At 38.0% G+C, this 23426-nt stretch overlaps 1 protein-coding gene across 7 annotated transcripts in view; it reads right to left on the bottom strand.

Moving 5' to 3' along the window:
- The window catches only part of dnm1l (dynamin 1-like), a 203829-nt gene that overhangs the window by 62491 nt on the left and 117912 nt on the right, over nucleotides 1–23426 (bottom strand). For all 7 annotated transcript variants that reach the window (XM_051931989.1, XM_051931983.1, XM_051931977.1 and 4 more), the window contains 4 exons: nucleotides 19506–19712; nucleotides 16833–16953; nucleotides 6073–6228; nucleotides 3485–3574 (listed from right to left, as the gene is read on the bottom strand). In XM_051931989.1, coding sequence (XP_051787949.1) covers nucleotides 3485–3574; nucleotides 6073–6228; nucleotides 16833–16953; nucleotides 19506–19712 — 574 coding nt within the window. The remainder of the gene's footprint in view (nucleotides 1–3484; nucleotides 3575–6072; nucleotides 6229–16832; nucleotides 16954–19505; nucleotides 19713–23426) is intronic.

The following is a 23426-nucleotide window of genomic DNA, read 5'->3' as shown; positions in this document are numbered from 1 at the left end:
GCCATGTAAACAGGACGACGCTACGAAAGGCGGGATTCAGCACAAAATACATTTACGACAATATTAAATCATGTAGCACCGCTACATTTTTTCATTATGCACGCCCTGAGCTGTGTCTCATTATGCCCATATATATGGACATGTACGTATCATTGGAGTTGTCATAGTTGCTGCCATCCAATGGTATGAGGAGAGAGAAAACAAAAAAATCACAAGAGCACTCTGTTTGTGGTTTTCAGCCTATAGCTTATGTTTGTTCAGTAGGTGGGTGGGCTGATCGTATTGCTTGCTTGTTTACATATAGGGTATTTTATAAACAAAGCTCATTATTAATATTTAAATCCATTCTGACTTAAATAATTAGCATTTACCTGCTACAGAAGTAATTTTTAGTATTAATTAAGTAGCATCTTCAGAAACTACGAATAGAATGAATAGTATGAATTTCCCATTGGGATTAATAAAGTATCTATCTATCTATCTATCTATCTATCTAGAAAAGTGTAAACATTTTTAGTCCAAAAAGGTTAAGTTCTAAAACAGGCCTTGCTCATATCATTATATCATACAGATCATATTATGTTCAGTTGGGAATTTTGAATATAGAGAATACCACAGATAAAGTTAAAAATATGCTTTGTTTTAATTCAGCTTGCATATTTTACTGGTAATATAATGCACTTGAAAAAAATAAGTTTAGAGCATTCATTTTCTTAACTCTTTTAGTCCAGTTGTGAGACTGTCAAGAGAAGGGTCAATCCTGGAAACACTGGGTGCAAGACTGGAATGACTAATTAAAACCACTATTCCTGAAGAATTCCTAAATTAAGGAACACTACCGCAAAAATATCGTTATATAATAATATATTCTAGTCCCTTACTCCTTCATTAAATTTTTCAGTTTTAAATACTTCTATTAAGCCTTCCATTTATATAAGCTAAAAAGATTATACGGTTTAATTCTTCCAATATAGTACATACCTATCTTTTTCTGCATACTCTCTACTGTTGGTAAATCATTGCTTTAAAATAGTGACCAAATGTCTTTGCATCTTAAGCACAACCTCTCCTAATGTGCACTCCCATTGCAATGCAAAATACATTGTGCAGTATGCAATTGTCTTTTAATGTGTTTATGGTTGTGTAAAGTGATTAAGTCAAATAGAATTTGAAAAGATCTTAATGAATACCAATGTATATACCTGAAGAAGTGTTTCATTCTTCTGCAAACTGCAAAAAAATATGAGATTTATCACAAGAAACACCACTATCATTTCATTGAAAAGAATAACAGATCATAATTTTCCATCCAGTTACACATAGCAGTAAGGTGTTTCGGACTTTTCATCATCCATTACCCATGACAGTCAGACTGGTATCTGGACTCTCTGCTTATTTCATCATTTTTATAGCTTTATTCTTTTTTTGCTGTATCTCTGTTGTCATTTCATCTTTTGAGACTTTGCCAGCTTCCATCCATTTCTCTATCTATGCAGTTACCTATTTTGACGTTGGACTCTGTATGTATATGGACGTTTGTACTTTATTTTGTAATTTATATATGTTTCATAGCTAAGACAAGGGAGTTTGGGGTCCATTTCATGTTTTTCTTTCATATCACTGTAAATATTTGCTTCTAAATGAGAATTGGGGAAATTGAGGTGTACATGTGTAATATTTTCATCACTTTCTAATATATTCATTTTTACATTGTAGCGTAAGAAGGTCAATTGGAGCACTTCTGGGTGCCCTATAAAGGAAGCCAGATGCCACTATCCAGGAGCCAGAGTTGTGAGGTAGAGGATGAAGCTTGCCAGGAGGAATGGAGGTAGACAGAGGAGAAGACAAGTGAGAGAGAGAAAGAAAAGAAGAAGTGTTCTTTGTGTACTGTTGTTTGTGCTGGGAACTTTGCTGTGAAGGTGAGAAACAAGGGAAAGCATTTCCAATGAGGAAAAATAAAAGGGTGTGTGTTGAACTTGGGACCACGTCTCTCTGTGCCGGGGTTTGGGCGGCAGGAGTGCCCTCTTGTGGTCATAATGTTTACTTAAACTTTATCTGTGACTCAGTTATATGTTTTTGTCCATTGACTGTGGAGTTTGAGTGGAGGAAGGGCAAGAAATTGAAGGGTAAATATGGATTGGTGAGTTGAGCCCGGATTTTACTCCAGGACAGGCTGAGTGTGTAACTTACCGTCATCCGAGTGTGATTGTTACAAAGTTATGTGTAACATTTCAGACATTTGTTTGAACAAATGTATGGAGTAGTGGTGTACTGTGGGGACAGTAGTGATGGTATGGATATTTCTAACATTTGAGACATTTGTTTAAACTTATGTGCAAAGTAGGAAGAGTCGACTGTTCAAGTAATAGTGGTGGTGAGATTATTTCTAATATTTCAGACATTTGTTTTAGCATGTACAGAGTACGGTAGGAGCTGCAGTGATGGTACGGTTACTTCTGACAATATCTGAATGTATGTGCGGAGTAGGAGGAGGTTTATAAAGTATGTGGCAGAAGGGTTAAAGATAACAGGTGATATGTAACTCAAAATAAAAAAAGCTTTACTTTCAGATTTTCACATATATCAGCCATTTCTTTTCCTATGTAGAACATCCTATATTTCTATTCCTATTCTGGAAAATGTGGTGAACACTAAAAAATCATAAACAAGGCATCTCAGTCTACAACTCCTACAAGAGGTAGTTAAGTAGTATAATATATATAAATTGATTCTAAACATAGAAAGAACAAAAAGTGCATTCAGATAATTGTTCAACATACCTGAAGTCTGACCACTACTAGTAGTAAAGGTCTGTCCATCTTAATACCATTACTTGGGACTTAAGCACACACTAAAGGGTTTTGTTTTTTTTCATCTTTAAAAAAAAACCCTATTCAGATTTTCAGCTAATAGCAGACTATCAAAGGTTATTTCAATCTATGTTTACATTTAATAATGTAAATTTTATTCTCTTAATAGATATGTTTTTGTTGATGATATTAGAAAGTCACACACCTGAATTAAAAAAATTCCACTGTCATGGTTGGTTTTCTGCCTTTTGCCAGAAGAAATAACTTCCCACAACTTTGAACTGGAAAATGGGTGGCTTCCAGTAATTTTACTATTGTAGTTTATTACATGTTTCACTCCTGCTTCTTTAAGTTATAACTGTGCTTAATGTATAGTACACCTCTATCACATGATAGGAAGGCAACTCTCTATTTGGGATGTGGGAAGTAAATCAGTCAAACCCACAGAGACATTGTCATATCAAGGAAAACAATTTATATAACAGGACTGAATAATTTATTTTAATGATAAAATAATGACAAGCTGTGTTGGAATGAACGATTGTTCTCCTTAAATCCATTTTTGACCATACTTCAAGGCTGAATACCAATGGTATTGTCTATTTATGTGGTTTTGTAACAATACAATACAAAAAATAAGCAATTAAGCTGCTAACAAACAAACAAACAAATACCATTTCATTGGTAACTGGTAACCTCTTTCGTAGTAGAGAAGTGACAACTTCAACAATAGCATCGTGGAGTTTTGGGAACCTCAGCAACTCCTGAAAGAAGAATAAAAAAAAAACTGTTGCCTTAAAAATATGTAGTGGCTGCCATTGTAAGTAAATAAATCAAACATAAAACAACCCAAATCTGCACAGTATTTGTCTATTCACAAAAACACAAATCCATTGCAACATACACTGCCTGGCCAAAAAAAAAAGTCGCCACCTGGATTTAACTAAGCAAATAGGTACGAGCCTCCTATTGGATAATTACTGCATGGGCTTATCTTTCAGCTGGCAACAAGTTATTTAACCCCAGCTGACGCAATGAGTTACTTCTCATTTCTTAAACAACCATGTCAAAAGATACATGTCATGGTCGTGGAAAAGATGTTAGTCGGTTTGAGAAGGGTCAAATCATTGGCATGCATCAAGCAGAGAAAACATCTAAGAAGATTGCAGAAACTACTAAAATTGCGTTAAGCAACTGTCCAATGCATTATTAAAAACTGGAAGGATAGTGGGGACCCATCGTTTTCGAGGAAGAAATGTGGCCGGAAAAAAATCCTGAATGATCGTGATCGGCGATCACTTAAAACGTTTGGTGAAATCAAATCGAAGAAAAACAACAGTAGAACTCAGGTCTATGTTTAATAGTGAAAGTAAGAGCATTTCCATACGCACAATGCAAAGGGAACTCAAGGGATTGGGACTGAACAGCTGTGTAGCCGTAAGAAAGCCACTAATCAGTGAGGCAAACCGGAAAAAAAGGCTTCAATTTGCTAGGGAGCATAAAGATTGGACTCTGGAGCAATGGAAAAAGGTCATGTGGTCTGATGAGTCCAGATTTACCCTGTTGCAGAGTGATGGGCGCATCAGAGTAAGAAGAGAGGCAGATGAAGTGATGCACCCATCATGCCTAGTGCCTACTGTACAAGCCTGTGGGGGCAGTGCTATGATCTGGGGTTGCTGCAGTTGGTCAGGTCTAGGTTCAGCAACAGTATGTGCTCCAAGAATGAGGTTATTCCATCAATGGATTTTTTCTTCCCAGATGGCACAGGCATATTCCAAGATGACAATGCCAGGATTCATCGGGCTCAAATTGTGAAAGAGTGGTTCAGGGAGCATGAGACATCATTTTCACACATGGATTGGCCACCACAGAGTCCAGACCTTAACTCCATTGAGAATCTTTGGGATGTGCTGGAGAAGGCTTTGCGCAGCGGTCAGACTCTACCATCATCAATGCAAGATCTTGGTGAAAAATTAATGCAACACTGAATGGAACTAAATCTTGTGACATTGCAGAAGCTTATCGAAACAATGCCACAGCGAATGCGTGCCGTAATCAAAGCTAAAGGCGGTCCAACGAAATATTAGATAGAGTGTGTGACCTTTTTTTTTTGGTGGCGACTTTTTTTTTGGCCAGGCAGCGTATGTGCAAGGTCAAATAACACAAAAGTTGAAATATACGACTTGAATGTGTAGTGCTATGCAACATAGTACAAATAACAACATGCAATGTCTATATAAGTGGAAGCATTTAATGTTAGTGACACAGTGAGTCAGCCATTTATGCTCTTTTACACTTTGTTACAACCCTAAAAAACAAGAAAAAGTTAGTGGAAATTGGGTTCAGCTGTTCAGATAATTAAATAAACAATCAGGCCTGATCAGTTACCGCAGCTAAGACTGTCGGGACTGTGCATATAATAACTGTTGCTGGAGTAGCTCAAACATCACAGCTTTATGGGAGAGTGGCAAGGATAATTGTTAAAAAATGAAAAATACACATGAAATCTCATCTAGAGTTTGTGAGAAGGCATATGGGAGACTCTATAGCCTGCTGGAAGAATGTTCTATGATCTGATGACACCAAAATTGAGATTTTTGTCCATCAGACTAAACACCACATTCGGTACAAGCCAAACACAGCATATTAACAAAAATAATGGTTGCAGCATCTTCAGTGGGCCCTGTAAGGCTTGTACGGGCAAAGGGCAAAATAAATGGAGCAAAATACAAGTAAATCCTGCACCTTGGGCAAAAATGTGTTTTCCCAACAAGATAACTGCCCTAAGAATACTGCAAAAGCTACCCAGGAATGGCTTAAAAGCAATTTTAATATCCTGAAGTGGAGGTTTGCAAAGACGAATAGGGAAAAACTGCAGTGACCAGATGGGAAAAGCTCATAAGTGAACTATTCACAAAAGACTCAAGGCTGGCATTGCTGCCAAAAGTGCATCAACAGAATACTAACTTGAAGGGATGAATACATATTTGTTTTATTATTTTGTGTTTTATATTTGCAAGTATTTATATCACTTTGCACAGATCCGTTTTTACTTTGACATGAAAGCCTATTTTTCTATTAATTAATGTCAAAAAGCCAAACTAAAACCACTATGATTCAATGTCGTATAATAATAAAATGTAAAAACTTCCAAAAGGGGTAAATACCTTTCATAGACACAGTAAAACTAAATCTTTTCAATTCCTAAAAATATTTAAATCAAGTTTATAATGTTTATAATAGTTTTTTTCCCAAAACATACCTGAGTGCTGTAGTTGCTGCAGTGTTGAATTATTCGTTGCATCTCCTCATGAACAAGTTCAACGCAGCGTAAGCTAGGTTCCTCCAATCGCTTAACTTGACGCTTTACTAGTAGCTCAAAGGAAACTTCTGGAACAAATAATGCAGGACGTGGACCCTGTACAAAAAACATGTACCTTAATATCATCCTAAGAAATGATTGGCAAACTTGCTGTAACATACATATCTTTGACATGTGGAAAAAAAAAATCAGAGCACTTAGTAAGAGGAAAAAAAAAGCAATACATGGAGATTGTCCTAACTTCACTCAGTAATCAATCTGGGATTTAACTCCAGCATTCTGAATCTGTGAGGCAGCAATGCTAACCACTACAGAACCCACTTTTCAATGGTCAATGAGACAGTGGTGATTTTTTCTGGTATAGTACTGACATTTACAAACTGATATTGTACTACATTGTGTATTTAATTCTAGTGGAGTATGTATTTACACACATATATATATATATATATATATATATATATATATATATATATATATATATACACACACACACACATACACACACACATATACATACATATATATACATACATATATATATATATACATATACACACATACATGCACTTACAATAACATAGAAATCAATATAAACAACATTAACATCATTATCATATGAGAATATGAAGTAATATATAAGAAGCACATTTCATATAAATATAAATTATTAAACAGTAAAATCTTCTTGTATAATTTGCTACCGTGGCTATTCGTTTGTCTGTCCAGGATTTTAAATAACCTGTAGCTCGCAAACCGTTTCACCTATTGACTTGAAATCTGGTAAACATATAGTACGTCACGTCTACTATCCGCTTTATGGGTGATGATTGTATTACTCTTTTTGTCTTTATTTTATTTTATTGTAGAATCAACTCCTATCTGCGCACACCAGGGCGGCCATGGGCGGATGCGTATGGTGTATTCACTCCATGTTATCGTGCATTGCGCTGTCACTGGTATTTTGATAAAAGAATTTGAACAACATATAAGAAGCGTATAAATTATTAAACAGTAAAACATTAATATTTACAGTGGTGTGAAAAACTATTTGCCCCCTTCCTGATTTCTTATTCTTTTGCATGTTTGTCACACAAAATGTTTCTGATCATCAAACACATTTAACCATTAGTCAAATATAACACAAGTAAACACAAAATGCAGTTTGTAAATGGTGGTTTTTATTATTTAGGGAGAAAAAAAAATCCAAACCTACATGGCCCTGTGTGAAAAAGTAATTGCCCCCTGAACCTAATAACTGGTTGGGCCACCCTTAGCAGCAATAACTGCAATCAAGCGTTTGCGATAACTTGCAATGAGTCTGTTACAGCGCTCTGGAGAAATTTTGGCCCACTCATCTTTGCAAAATTGTTGTAATTCAGCTTTATTTGAGGGTTTTCTAGCATGAACCGCCTTTTTAAGGTCATGCCATAGCATCTCAATTGGATTCAGGTCAGGACTTTGACTAGGCCACTCCAAAGTCTTCATTTTGTTTTTCTTCAGCCATTCAGAGGTGGATTTCCTGGTGTGTTTTGGGTCATTGTCCTGTTGCAGCACCCAAGATCGCTTCAGCTTGAGTTGACGAACAGATGGCCGGACATTCTCCTTCAGGATTTTTTGGTAGACAGTAGAATTCATGGTTCCATCTTTCACAGCAAGCCTTCCAGGTCCTGAAACAGCAAAACAACCCCAGACCATCACACTACCACCACCATATTTTACTGTTGGTATGATGTTCTTTTTCTGAAATGCTGTGTTCCTTTTACGCCAGATGTAACGGGACATTTGCCTTCCAAAAAGTTCAACTTTTGTCTCATCAGTCCACAAGGTATTTTCCCAAAAGTCTTGGCAATCATTGAGATGTTTCTTAGCAAAATTGAGACGAGCCCTAATGTTCTTTTTGCTTAACAGTGGTTTGCGTCTTGGAAATCTGCCATGCAGGCCGTTTTTGCCCAGTCTCTTTCTTATGGTGGAGTTGTGAACACTGACCTTAATTGAGGCAAGTGAGGCCTGCAGTTCTTTAGACGTTGTCCTGGGGTCTTTTGTGACCTCTCGGATGAGTCGTCTCTGCGCTCTTGGGGTAATTTTGGTCGGCCGGCCACTCCTGGGAAGGTTCACCACAGTTCCATGTTTTTGCCATTTGTGGATAATGGCTCTCACTGTGGTTCGCTGGAGTCCCAAAGCTTTAGAAATGGCTTTATAACCTTTACCAGACTGATAGATCTCAATTACTTCTGTTCTCATTTGTTCCTGAATTTCTTTGGATCTTGGCATGATGTCTAGCTTTTGAGGTGCTTTTGGTCTACTTCTCTGTGACAGGCAGCTCCTATTTAAGTGATTTCTTGATTGAAACAGGTGTGGCAGTAATCAGGCCTGGGGGTGGCTACGGAAATTGAACTCAGGTGTGATACACCACAGTTAGGTTATTTTTTAACAAGGGGGCAATTACTTTTTCACACAGGGCCATGTAGGTTTGAATTTTTTTTCTCCCTAAATAATAAAAACCATCATTTAAAAACTGCATTTTGTGTTTACTTGTGTTATATTTGACTAATGGTTAAATGTGTTTGATGATCAGAAACATTTTGTGTGACAAACATGCAAAAGAATAAGAAATCAGGAAGGGGGCAAATAGTTTTTCACACCACTGTAAGAAGTAAAGTTACATTGAGTACTACTGCAGTGCCTTCGGGTATACCTGATTTTTTGTTTGCCCATTACATGCTTAAATGTATACATTTTTTGGTGTACCTACCCGAGAACACGCGACATATAACCGACCGTGGGAGTAGCATGGATTTTAAACACGCGTTGAGTTCATCTGCTGGTCTCCCTCGTGGAATAACTGGTAATGTTTGACTAAAATGTACAGCGAGTAAAACGACATTACCTCCTATTTTTTTTTTTTACGATCTCTGAGATCTTGCTTTTTTCGGTTCAAGGCTTCATAAGCTCTTTTATGTTCCATGGTGTACTTATCCCAAACCATCATCTTTGAATGTTGCAAGACTTTCGCCTTGTATGTAGATCGGGGTAATTACATTCATTGCATTCCTAGTCTGAATCACAATCTGATTGTATGGGTGGTTACCTGGCAGGTAACGCTTATGCTTGGTCATCAAGTCGTCTAACATCCGCCACGTGCCCTCTTTTAATTGCGAGAAGCAGATATATATAGCCAAATTCTCACGCTTCGTTGTGGCGAAGTACTGCTTTTAATTTTTTATTAAGAAGAAAAGAAAACCTTTTTAAACGGATCGAAAATATACCAATAACAATTTGTTAAGGATCTGTTTTTTTGTGAACCTCCCTTTTCACAGCTGTCGCGCTACGGCGTGTGTTTCGTTTATTTGACAGTATGTAGATCGTGGTAATTACATTCATGGCATTCGTTTTCTGAACCACAATCTGATTGTATGGGTGGTTACCTGCCCAGTTACGCTTGTGGTTGGTCAGCAAGTCGCCTTACGTCCGCCACGTGCCCTCTTTCTGTTCCCAGAAGCAGATCATAGAATGGTTTTAATAGTTTACTTTCAAATAATGCAAAGAGTATGCGACACGCGTTTCTCCCTAATTCTGGGCTCATCAGGCATACACACTCACTGCATCCCCTCTCAGGAATCGAATCTCTATCGTCAGCGCCAGAGTTGAAGCCCCTAACGTTGCGGTCAGCAAGTCGGCTAACATCCGCCATGTGCCGTCTTTCAGTTGCGAGAAGCAGATCACAGAATGGTTGAAATTGTTTACTTTCAAATTATGCAAAGAGTACGCAACACGTGTTTCGCCCTTATTCTATGCTCTTCATGCGTACACACTCATTGCATCCCCTCTCAGGAATCGAATCTCGAACGTCAGCGGCAGAGGTGAAGCCCCTAACGTTGCGCTATGGCGTGTGGTTCGTTTATACCTTGTGTCTTCTCATTAAACTTTTATCTCGCGAATATGTTATTGCAATCCGCAGCGGGAGCGTTTCTATAAACTTAATTTAAACTTACGTTTTACACCGTGCTTTGTTTCCCTTATGAAGATGCTTGTATGCTTCACTCGCTCGCTTCTTATTGTTTCGCTCCCTTCTCAATTGTTTAATGAATTTTTTGTTCTTCGCTGTTTGCGGCTCTTCCTTCATTTCTCCCTACTGCGTTCTTTTATCTCGCGAATATGTTATTGCAATCTGCAGCGGGAGCGTTTCTATAAACTTAATTTAAACTTACGTTTTACACCGTGCTTTGTTTCCCTTATGAAGTTGCTTGTATGTTTCGCTCCCTTCTCAATTGTTTAATGAATTTTTTGTTCTTCGCTGTTTGCGGCTCTTCCTTCATTTCTCCCTACTGCATTCACAGTCTTTTCACGTGATTACGTGGGAGGCATGATGACGTGACACTCAACTCCGCCTCCCACGGCCATCGAGCTGCCGTCCATTACAGTATATTGTCAAAAAAGAGGTTCCAGTTATGACCATTACGCGTTGAATTTCGAAATGAAACCTGCCTAACTTTTGTAAGTAAGCTGTAAGGAATCAGCCTGCCAAATTTCAGCTTTCCACCTACACGGGAAGTTGGAGAATTAGTGATGAGTGAATCAGTCAGTCAGTCAGTCAGTCAGTGAGGGCTTTGACTTTTATTAATTAGTATAGATACGCACTCCAACACAACAGTTTATTTATGTATTTTTTGTCAGACAAATTGTGAAAATTTTATTTTAACATTTTAATGTCATTGAACAATAAGCCTACAGAATTTTATTTTCTTAACATAAAATGAACAGTTTAAACCTGTAGTCTATAGTTTAATTATAAAAATACACTTTAATATAGGACATAAGACTTCTATTTGTCTGGTTATGCAGGAGATTAGTGTAAAAACTTTTTTAAAGGATAAAGAAAAAAATAACGGAATTGGATGATCAAATAACATGAAATTGGTGATCGATATAGGCCTTTAAAAATCTGATTAGAGCAATCATACCGTGTGAGTTGAAAAACACATTCACTATTCACCAGGATAATTTACTTTAATGCTCTAAGTTTTTGGACAGTTTAATAATTCTCGTTACATGCTAAAGTTAAAAAGCAAAAATAATAAATAAGAGGTACAGTGACTTTTACCATTAAGTTATAATGCTTTGGCATGTTTAAGTACACTCATGCAAATGACAGACATACTCTATTATTAAGTAATGTTAAAAACAGAAATAGATCATCACATTAATGCTATGGGCTTGCACTGAGTACTTAGTTTAAACTCCAAGATTAGGAATATGGTACATGTAGCCTAGCACCAGGGGATCTGTTAAAAAAATGTAGTACAGCTGTTACTACAATAAGGTAATGTGATACTATGAGATACAGTATCTGCAAAATATATCAATTTTACATTAAAAATCTTGAAAATCAATGTAAAGTTTGCAGATTAACAACAGTAAAAATTATAATACTATTAGTAAAGAAGGCTTAGGAAGTGCAGTGGAGAGAGGATGGATGGATGGATGGATGGATGGATGGATGGATGGATAGGATACTTTATTAATCCCAAGGGGAAATCCACATACTCCAGCAGCAGCATACTGATACAAAAAACAATATTAAATTAAAGATTGGGGGAGGAATGATCTCCTCAGTCTGTCAGTGGAGCAGGACAGTGACAGCAGTCTGTCGCTGAAGCTGCTCTTCTGTCTGGAGATGACACTGTTTAGTGGATACAGTGGATTCTCCATAATTGATAGGAGCCTGCTTAGCACCCGTCGCTCTGCCACAGATGTCAAACTGTCCAGCTCCATGCCAACAATAGAGCCTGCCTTCCTCACCAGTTTGTCCAGGCGTGACGCGTCTTTCTTCTTAATGCTGCCTCCCCAGCACACCACCTCGTAGAAGAGGGTGCTCGCCATAACCATCTGATAGAACATCTGCAGCATCTTATTGCAGCAAATGATGAAGATAATAAAATAAATGAAAATAATGAAGCAAACTCTTCTGTTAAGCATCAAAACAATAGCCTGGCGGTCTGAGAATTACATGGATTCTCGTGTGTTTGGTCTTATGCAAAAAATAAATGTTAATATTTAACTAACAAATTCTATTTGTTTTGTCTTAATTGCGATTGCATCCATAGCATATCATTTTCTAAGCCTGCTTAATCCTGAGTAGGGTCAGAGGGGCTGGGGCCTATACCAGCAAAATAAGGGCACAAGACAGGACCAGTCCCTGGACCAAGCACATGTCCATCACACGGTGAACACACACATACACTGCAGCTGTATCCTATATAAAGGATAATTTTAGATGAGGCTATGTAACTGTATGTCTCCCTTCACTGGGCAGGGGTTGATTGCTGATTTTCATGATTTTTCAGAGTGCTTGTGGAACATACTATTGTATTTGCTATGTTTTTCAACTTGAGGAAGTTTTGCTTTGTTGATAGGTTTTGTTTCTTAAATAAAAATAGAAGAATATAAACAACATTTATTTAATTCATGTAATATTTCTATTGCACATTTTCATATACATATTAAACAATATAGGGAAAGGGAAATTAATTATAAATATGCTTGAAACACTGTCCTATGGGAAGCAGGCTCTAAAAAAAAATTAGGGATTTAAATTGATGGAATATTCTTATCATCTTGGCAATGCAAAAAAGCAATTAAAAAAGACATTAAAAATCATACTGTAAAAACTATTGAATATAAAACAAAAGATGTTATGCTCAGACTGTATAATGCACTGGTGAGGCCACATATATAGTACTGTGTGCAGTACTTGTTACGACTAGGAAAGTCAAATACATTCAGTACCAGTTGACACCAATGTTGCAAAAGCATAATGGTCTCTAGCTTTTTTCATAATCGGTGGGGAAAAAACATGATGAAAACTACATATAAAAATGATGATACAGCATCTCATCACCTCATGTCAAAAAGAAAAACAGAAGTCATGTCTAGAAATACTTTGTGCTTATTATTATTTTTAAAAGAGCAAAAATATACACACAGGCTTTCGTTATTACCACTTTTATCCCTTTGTGGGGTCAGTACATAAATAGCTTCATAAGCGCATTCTGAGCTCAGTGATGTGAGCTTTAGTAGTTCAAATTGTAGTGTCATAGTGTTGTAAGAGGAGACAAAAAGATGGCACGATGATTTGCTTTTTTAATAATGTGTCCTATACAGACCTTACAAAGGAACCGAGTCATTGCATTCATTCTCTGATTACATCAAACATGTCCACAGATGTGTGTTTATGCTTCCATCTATCTAACCAATTTATACATAGTTGTGTGGTAGTGTTATATGCATAACCACTGTGCACAGTGCAAGCGTGAACAGCTTTAGCAAGTAAAAGTCAAGGCAAGTTTTTGGCAAAGTGGCTATTTGGCTTGCCTACGTGGGCAATGAAATGAGCTGCTTCCTTTGCTAATAACTACATTGTAAGACCCAGTCTTAGAAAGTTAAATTCATATTAGTGTTTGCTTAATCTGAATAGAATATATTGTCTTTCATAGCTATAGATTATGGTATAACCTTTTACCCCCTGTAAAGAAACATGAGATAGAACTTTCTTAGCTATATCTCTAATACAGTGTGTTAATTAAGTCAATTTGTGCTTTGGAATAGTCCCATTGATAGCACGGACTGAAAGTCTTATTTATAGCATGTAAATGAGATGGGCATACAGTTTTCTGACCATTTAAAATTGGTTCCATTGTATGAGCAAACTTAAAAGAATGAAACAAGATATATAAGCTTTAATTGGAACTTTTCTTAAACAAGAACTTTTCTTTTCTTTACTAGATCAATTTCTCTATTTTTGTGTGAACTGTTTTACCTTGAATTTTTACTAAAGCTTTTAAAAACAAACATATTTTGTCTGTTGATAATTTCAACACGTCAAGCTATTGCCAGAATCCTATGAAGCAAAGTAAAGCTGCAGGACTTTGGTAATTTTGGGTAAACACAGCGACATACATAATTAGTGTTTAAAAGCACTGTAATTATACCAGTTAGCAGGAAGGGCAAAATGATACACTTCGTTGCTAAATACAGACATGCAAATGCTACATTTGTGTCATTTGTTTAGTTTTAGAAGCCAAACTAATGTCCATTCATATAATTTCCAAAATGTAACTAAAATAGTAAAAACACATATAGCATGTATTTGAAAGGTACATTGATGAGTGTAATGCAGTCTTACCAGTTAAAACTTTAGATCAAATTAATATTTTACTTCTGAACTAGTACAGAGACTAAGCAGTAACAAAGTCTGATCAGCCATATAAGATACTTTGAAAACAGCACAACAATGGGTGTTTTACAGAAGTTTTGAAATAACAAATTAATGTAAAGCTGACCAGTTTGATTTCACTCAAGAAACCAAAATTTAGACAAATGTGAAAATAAATAAATAAATAAAAGGAGAGATAGATTTGGAAAGTTAATGACACAGGATTTCGTGCCATTTGAAAATTGAATCAATTTGACTCATCTGTTACTCTTTAGTTTAGTTTTAATCAGCAGATGATTCAAATACTTGCATAAATCTTACAATAGCAAATGATACAAACCAGCAGAGTGGTTCTCTGACAAACCAGACTCTAAAAGCATGCTGTTACAAAATCAAGTTTGAAGAGTTTTACTTAAAATATATTGGCTCCAACAGACCCCTGTGACATTGTGTTCGGATTCAGCGGGTTGGAAAATGGATGGATGGATGGATGGATATACTGAATTGTCTTGGAATTCACTAATTCAACAGTTCTGATATCATAATGAATGAATCTGTATGTTTGGTAAGCAGTATTTTTCAGTTACTAGAGAGAACAAATCTGAAATGTGCACATGGTAAAATAAATTATGTAGTTCACATTGATAACATCCTTTATATGTCCTATGCTGAAATCCCCAAGATTACAAAATGTCTTGCATTTTTGATACACTGTGAGAATTGCCATGCCCATGACACATTAAAATTCAAGCCCTGCTTTGTATTTGGATATTTATGAAAGACAATACTAGTTTACTTAATTGATAGTTGGATAACTTCTTCCTGAGTATACAAGTATGTTAAAGCTGTTACTACTGTGTGGCATTGTGTTTGGCAGGTAATGTGGTGTAGTGGTTAAGGCTTTGGACATCAATCCATGAGGTTCTGAATTCAAATCCTGATTCTGACTATGTGTGACCATGAGGAGGTCACTTCATCTGTATGTGCTCAAATTGCAAAAACAAAGGAAGTAGAATCAGTTATATCTGAAATGTTGTAAGTCACCTTATCAATAAATCTGTTATCTGTCCTAACCCCTACTCTCTCTTCTGTTTCCTTTTCCGGTGTCCTTTTGGTGGTGGACCATCTACTCTAAGTACCATGATGTTCCAAAAATGATGGATGGATTAAACGCCAGAAGTCTGTATGACCATCAGCATTAAGTGACTCCATGAGAACCCTAACTACAAAGATGACTATTTCATTTATGTTAGGTAGAATGCCCAGAGGGGACTGGGCGGTCTCGTGGCCTGGAACCCCTACAGATTTTATTTTTTTCTCCAGTTTTCTGGAGTTTTTTTTTGTTTTTTCTGTCCACCCTGGCCATCGGACCTTACTCCTTTTCTATGTTAACTAATGTTGCCTTTTTTAATTTATTTTGTCTTTTATTTTTCTTTTCTTCATTATGTAAAGCACTTTGAGTTACTTTTTGTATGAAAATGTGCTATATAAATAAATGTTGTTGCTGTTGTAAAGCTGATACAGCAGAATTTTTTTGTTTTTGATTAATAATAAGACAATGATGTAAAGCAAGAAGTACATTTAAGATTTAATCCAGCATGCAATTATTTATGCAAAGAGCCATGGGACTTTAGAACAAGCTACCAAGTCATGCAGATGATGTGTAGCTGAATGAGATATTAGGACAATTTAACTACTGGCTAACCAAATAAGCCTAATGGACTGAACAGTCTCCTCATGTTTGTTTGTTTGTTTGTTTGTTAAACTTCTTATGCTATTAAGTATGGACACAATATCCTGTGTTGTATATCTCCACCATATTGTTGTGTATGTAGAATGTAATCTCTACATATGCTCAAAGTCATGCATGTTAGGTTAAATAAAGAACTCAATTTGTGGCTTCACTGTGAGATTATCAGTTTGTGCATTCGCAGGCCCTGTGATGTATAAGATCCTTGTCCAGGAATGATTTCTGTTGCTGAGTAGGGCTACAGTCCAGACAATGTACTGGATTACATGGGTCTGAGAAAGTTATGCTATGTTATTATATCAAGGAGATGGGGGATTCGGGGAACAGGGCTAAATGTTTTCAATCTTTTAGCCATCTTCATGTAATAGCTGTGGACCTAGAAATATTAGTTTTTTTTCTCTACTATTCACATCATAATTAACTTCTTTGCTGTTTTTTACAGATTTAAAATTGTAACAGATTTTTAAAATGTTTAATTTCTGTGTTAACACGTAAGTGTGTTTTTTGTACTGAAGGGTTTGCATTTAATTGTTTTCTTACTAGTGTTAGCTATATAATACAGGTAAGAAGTTATTATTTTTCTACTCTAGTTTTCATTCAAGGACAACTAAGCACAGCTTAGTAAATAATTTTAAATCACTTTTTATCGGTGTCAAAATGACATCATTATCCTACATTTATGTTGTTAATAAAAGCCACATTTGTGATTCATATCTTTATATATTTCATACTTACAGTAGCATTTCTGATAGCTGTCAGAATATCAATAGTTGTGAGGCCACCCAAAGGATCTACAGACTCCAGTGTACGACCAAACGTTTCATGAAATATGTAACAAATACGGGCTCCACCACACCTAAAACAAGGAGTTATAGACATAAGTGGGCAACTTTTTTTTTTTTTTTTTTACAAACATCAATTGTTATAGAGGGTGAAAAAAATAAAGCTAAAAAATTAACAGATTTACTATTAAAAACATATGGAAACAGTAAAGTAAAATCAGAACCACTAAATCAAATCACACACTTCAAGCCTGTAGATATGGTACCCTCTGCCACTGCTTCAGTGTGTTCCTAAGGCTCCTGAAAGTGCCACTACTATGGAAATCAAACAGGCTTCTTTATGCCAATGGCAATACGCCTGCATAATCACTCACTGTGACTGCCAAATCAAAGAATTCCTTCTTTTTTAATCATTCTGGTTTGTGTTCAGCCCAAAGTGCGTGTGTGCGTGCTATCTATCTATCGCCAAATTTCTCCTGGGGATAACCAAAGATCTAACTATAACAAAGTCAAGTAATAAACTACAGCACTGAAGCAGCACAGAAGAAAAGAGCATGAACCTTAGTACTATATACAAATACAGCAATTCTATAGGAGCAATTCAAGTGCTGATACAGTTGTGCTTGAAAGTTCGTAAACCCATTAGAATTTTCTATATTTCTGCATAAACATGACCTAAAACATCATCAGATTTTCACTCAAGTCCTAAAAGTAGATAAAAAGAAACCAGTTAAACAAATGAGACAAAAATATTGTACTTGGTCATTTATTTATTGAGGAAAATGATCAAATATTACATATTTGTGAGGGGCAAAAGTATGTGAACCTTTGCTTTCAGTATCTGGTGTGACCACCCTTTGCAGCAATAACTGCAACTAAATGTTTCCGGTAACTGTTGATCAGTCCTTGCTCCAAAAGCAAGGCGTGTAATAGTCGGCGAGGTCACAAAGGACCCCAGTGTAACTTCTAAGCAACTGAAGGCCTCCCTCACATTGGCTAATGTTCATGTTCATGAGTCCACCATCACGAGAACACTGAACAACAATGGTGTGCATGGCAGGGTTGCAAGGAGAAAGCAACTGCTCTCCAAAAAAAACATTGCTGCTCGTCTGCAGTTTGCTAAAGATCACATGGACAAACCAGAAGGCTATTGGAAGTATGTTTTGTGGACGGATGAGACAAAACAGAACTTTTTGGTTTAAATGAAAAGTGTTCTGTTTGGAGAAAGGAAAACACTGCATTCCAGCATAAGAACCTTATCCCATCTGTGAAACATGGTCGCGGTAGTATCATGGTTTGGGCCCGTTTTGCTGCATCTGGGCTAGGAAGGCTTGCCTTCATTGATGTAACAATGAATTCTGAATTATATCAGAGAATTCTAAAGGAAAATGTCAGGACATCTGTCCATGAACTGAATCTCAAGAGAAGGTGGGTCATGCAGCAAGACGACGACCCTAAGCACACAAGTCGTTCTACCAAAGAATGGTTAAAGAAGAATAAAGTTAATGTTTTGGAATGGCCATGTCAAAGTCCTGACCTTAATCTAATCGAAATGTTGTGGAAGTACCTGAAGCGAGCAGTTAATGTGAGGAAACCCACCAACATCCCAGAGTTGAAGCTGTTCTGTACGGAGGAATGTGCTAAAATTCCTCCAAACCGGTGTGCAGGACTGATCAACAGTTACCGGAAACATTTAGTTGCAGTTATTGCTGCAAAGCGGGGTCACACCAGATACTGAAAGCAAAGGTTCACATACTCACAAATATGAAATGTTCAATCATTTTCCTCAATAAATAAATGACCAAGTACAATATTTTTGTCTCATTTATTTAACTGGTTTCTCTTGACCACGTGATCTTTAGCAAACTGCAGACGAGCAGCAATGTTTTTTTTGGAGAGCAATGGCTTTCTCCTTGCAACCCTGCCATGCACACCACTGTTGTTCAGTGTTCTCCTGATGGTGGACTCATGAACATTAGCCAATGTGAGGGAGGCCTTCAGTTGCTTAGAAGTTACCCTGGGGTCCTTTGTGACCTCGCCGACTATTACACGCCTTGCTCTTGAAGCAAGGACTGATCAACAGTTACCGGAAACATTTAGTTGCAGTTATTGCTGCAAAGGGGGGTCACACCAGATACTGAAAGAAAAGGTTCACATACTATTGCCCTCACAAATATGTAATATTCGATTATTTTCCTCAATAAATTAATGACCAAGTACAATATTTTTGTCTCATTTGTTTAACTGGCTTCTTTTTATCTACTTTTAGGACTTGAGTGAAAATCTGATGATGTTTTGGGTCATGTTTATGCAGAAATATAGAAAATTCTAAAGGGTTCACAAACTTTCAAGCACAACTGTATATATATCTACTTTACATGTGTATACTGTACATACATACATAGACACATGTAGACAGAACATATAAACACAACTATATACATTTTGCATGTTATGTACTATATTTTTTTGGAATACGTGCGTATGCTAGTTTGTTGGTATTGTATTACCGTTACTGTTCTGAGGAGATACACAAGGAAGGATTTTACTGTACTATGTACATATAGTATGACAGTCTCCTTGATCTTGAATTGTTATAGTAAGGAACTTCCCACAAAGTACTTACAGTTCTGAAGTCTCAATGTATTTCGCAGTGCCTTCAATAGTATTGCAGTATTCTGTTGCAAATTTTGTAATAAGCTGCAGCAATGTTGCACTCTTATCCTCAACAGGCTCACCATAACTGCTAAGCAGGGACTGATACTGGGCAGCTAGAACATTAATTCTTGTCTTCAACTCAGGTAAGCAGTCTCGGATGTGATGCATTAATAACCTAAAACACATAAAAAATATTTTGTGACACTACACTTTGTGAAAAGAAAATTATTTTTTGGCATTAGGCCAAAACACTTTTATGATAGTGTTTTGTGATTAGTTGTATTATATGACAAAGCAAAACATAGGTAACCAATACTTTGGTGATTAAAAAAAAAAAAAGCAAAAAGCAATTTCACTTGTGAATAACAAATTTGTATAATTTGAATTTAAAGAAAAGAGTCCATACCATACCGTAGGCACAAGGATTACTGACACTGTAATTAATCACCATATTTTCAGATCTTCTCTCCACTGCTGTCCATAGCAACCAATAATTTAATCTTAAGAGATTTTAACTTTCCATCACGTACTTCTTTCCTAAATGTTATGCTGAACAAATCTGAACTTTGAGCTACAATGAGCCATAGACCCAAAACAAACAACTAACAATAGCATATCAATCAAAGCAGTTTTTTTGTCATATGAGTTGGAACCTGGTGTCTAAGAAACTTACTGAGCTGTGTTTAACAACATGATTTTATAAAGTACTGTTAAATAGCATATATTTGATATTGTCTACTGTTGTGATGTGATATTTTGCATACAAGTTGATAAATATTTTGTATGTCTTTATTTGTAACTTAGGCAAAGCAATGTAATATTAGTGTTACATTAATGAGCAGCATACATGTTTACAACCCCCCCTCCTCCCCCAGGACTAAGTCAGGAAAGTGAATTTTACAATAAATTGTTTTGGGGGGAAGTGTCTCAAACAAGTTTGATAATTGTTTCTCTGAAGTCTCTCAACCCCCATAGGAAAGCCAGGCTGCCTAGCTTTACCTTAACATATGGTTTTGGGGGCAGGTGTGAAGGTGTACTATTCCCCCATTGGTCTGAAGTATGTCTGTTTGGGACTGGCTTGTATCAGAAGCCTTTAAGTACCATGACGTCCTTTTGGCTCTAGGGGTTGGACAGAAAATCTATAAATTTGCTTGCTTACCTCACACTCTCTCTCTTACCAAACTGCTGAATGACCATCTCACACCATGAACGGAAAAGGGCAACACAATGAAGAGCACAGCTCAGCAGCCATATTGAGACAGGCATGCGGCCTGTTCTAAAGAAAGCTGACCACCAATGATGCCTTAACTAGAGACATTTTTAAGTAACTAAGAAGTCTGTGTGCCGCCTGAAACTACACATCACCATTATCAGGTTGTATGGTTGCCAATATTCAAATGTACTTTGCATATTGTAATTATTTATGAATATTATCAATAATACATTATTTTATGTGTAACTTAACTCCTGCTTGTCTTTTACAACACCTAATTGCCTGAGGTTATAGATGTAGACGGGAAGGTGGGGAGTAGTTATATACTATAATACCTTATAAACAGTGGTAAGACTGGGAGATTTGAAGAATTCTGACAAAGGCTACTTATTAATAATACAAAAGGGAAAAGTAGAGGAATATATTATTCTACCAAGACAAAACACTACCAACACATGTAATTACAGTAATCCCTCGCTATATTGCGCTTCGACTTTCGCGGCTTCACTCTATCGCAGATTTTATATGTAAGCATGTAGCAGTGCTACTTAAAAACTGCATCTCCCAGCAGTCCCTGCTGGGGCTGCTGGGGTCAAAGGTAGCCACAGGCAGATAAAAGGAGGGCAGAGGGCAAAGAGGGAAAAAGTTTTGTTTTTGGTTTGTATTGTTGCGGTTATTTGTCGTCTCTCCTGCTGTTATTTGAACTGTGATCATTTTTGTCTTGGACTGTATTCGTTTGTTGGGGACTGGATGGTCTGTCTACTTGTTCACTGAGAGCTGTATTGGATTATTGGATTTTTCAGAACAGTGGAGCGCTCCCGAATCAACCATCAACCTCATCAGTAAATACCGGTAGGACTGTATTTTCCCTTCTCCATTGCAACTTACAGATTCGCTGGACTTAACTTGGTCACCATTCATCTTTCAACCTGTTTCTTATATATGGACTTGGCTGTGTGGTGTTTGTGTTTATTTTGTGTATGTGTAATATCGCCGAAGGGGTCAGGGGTGGTATTACTGTTTTCATTTTTCAATTCATGTCATTATATTTATAATTGTTTGTCATTCCCAGTGTGCTTATTTGTCTCTGTGGTGAGAGTGTGTGGGTCGATCCAAGGCTGGGGACGTTCCTGGGATCTCTGCTTTTAAAATAAATAAATCACCGTCTTCGTTGGCGGTGTGAATCTTAGCGGCTCCTGACCGCTACAGATTTTGGCGAGCCGGGTAGGAGCCAGGTTAATTACGTTCCCTTCTGACCGACTTTACATACACATCCGACAGAAGCATGTCTGTTGTAAGCGCAGTGCAGGGCGAGGAGCTTGAGCTGAGTGGACCGCTGGTGGACGTGCGTCCGCAGCCTAGGCCACGTCACGTTATGGTCAGAGCCCCGGAGGAAGAATTGAGCCTGCTGGATTCCCTGTGTGTCTCCAGTCCGGAGCAGCCCGAGACGGATGAGGGACGGCTTCTGCATGACCTGACGTTGCGCCTTGAACAGCTAGAGACGCGGGTGGATCACATCGCCGGCAGTTTTCTCAACCGAGATGAAACCATCCATGATCTCATCGATGCCACGGCCGCCCGAGTTTCCAGTGAGGCGGTTGTGAGGGTGCAGCGTCTGGAGCAGTCCTTCGCGAAGTGTGTGCAGCGCCTGGAAGCCAATATGAGGGAGGAGATCAGGAGGCAGGTGCAGGATAGCTGGCGTGCCGTCACGCAGCCACTGGGGCAGTCGACTCCTTTAGCGGGAGTGGGGATCAACTGGGGACAGTCGTCCTTGTCCGTTGCGATGCCACGGATGGAGTTCCCTAAGCTGGCCCCTCAGTGTGCACCCACGGGCATTGTCGACTTTGTGGAGGAGGTCGACTTGTTCGTGGAACTGCATCCTCTGAGTGGAGCCGAGCTGCGGGGATTCCTGAACACGGCACTCAGCGGGCCGGCGCGCTCTTGGTGGTTTGCTGAGCGGCACAAGTGTAACACCTGGGCAGAGTTTCGCGCTGCCTTCCTGAAAGCATTCCTCTCAGATGAATACCAGGTGCTGTTGGAAGAAAAGCTCCGGACCTTTGTACAGAAGCCATCGCAGAGTCTCAGGGACTTTGTCTTTGAGTTCCGTGCGTTGTGCCTTAAGTGGCGATCTGACATGCGTGAGGAAGAGATATTGCGACGTGTCCTTGACGCTTGTGACCCTCGGGTGGCGGCTACTTTGAGGGGGGTCGTGAAGTCGGTAGATGAGTTGGTGAAGGTGGGGTCCTGAGTGGAAAAGGACTGGGCGGCTATCGGGATTAGTAGGTCTCGAAAGGGTCCCACGTCTCGGGATGTCCCCTGTCCCAAACCACGAGGGAAAGCCTCAGTGGATCCCCGTGCCGATCTCACCCTGGTGCAAGCCACCTTGCCCCTCTTAGTGCTGCCTGTACAAGTGCGAGGTGTCACTGGAGAGGCGGTCGTAGATACAGGGAGCACTTATACCCTTATGAAATACAGCTTGTGGGAAAAGCTTAAAGTGCCTCATGAGCAATTAAGGGGAAGTGCAAAAGTAAAATTCTTTCTTGCGGATGGAAGGGTGCACGGGGCCAGGGGCAGGGTTCCTATGAGGCTCTGCTTACATGAGACACACTGGGAGACAGAGGTTTACATCCTGGAAGATGACCACCTGTCGATGCCCTTATTACTGGGAATGGACTC

The sequence above is a fragment of the Erpetoichthys calabaricus genome, chromosome 1 (genome assembly GCF_900747795.2).
Source record: "Erpetoichthys calabaricus chromosome 1, fErpCal1.3, whole genome shotgun sequence".
Taxonomy (NCBI): domain Eukaryota; kingdom Metazoa; phylum Chordata; class Cladistia; order Polypteriformes; family Polypteridae; genus Erpetoichthys; species Erpetoichthys calabaricus.
The sequence above is the reverse complement of the archived record's forward strand: the minus strand, read 5'-3'. Positions and strand labels throughout refer to the sequence as shown.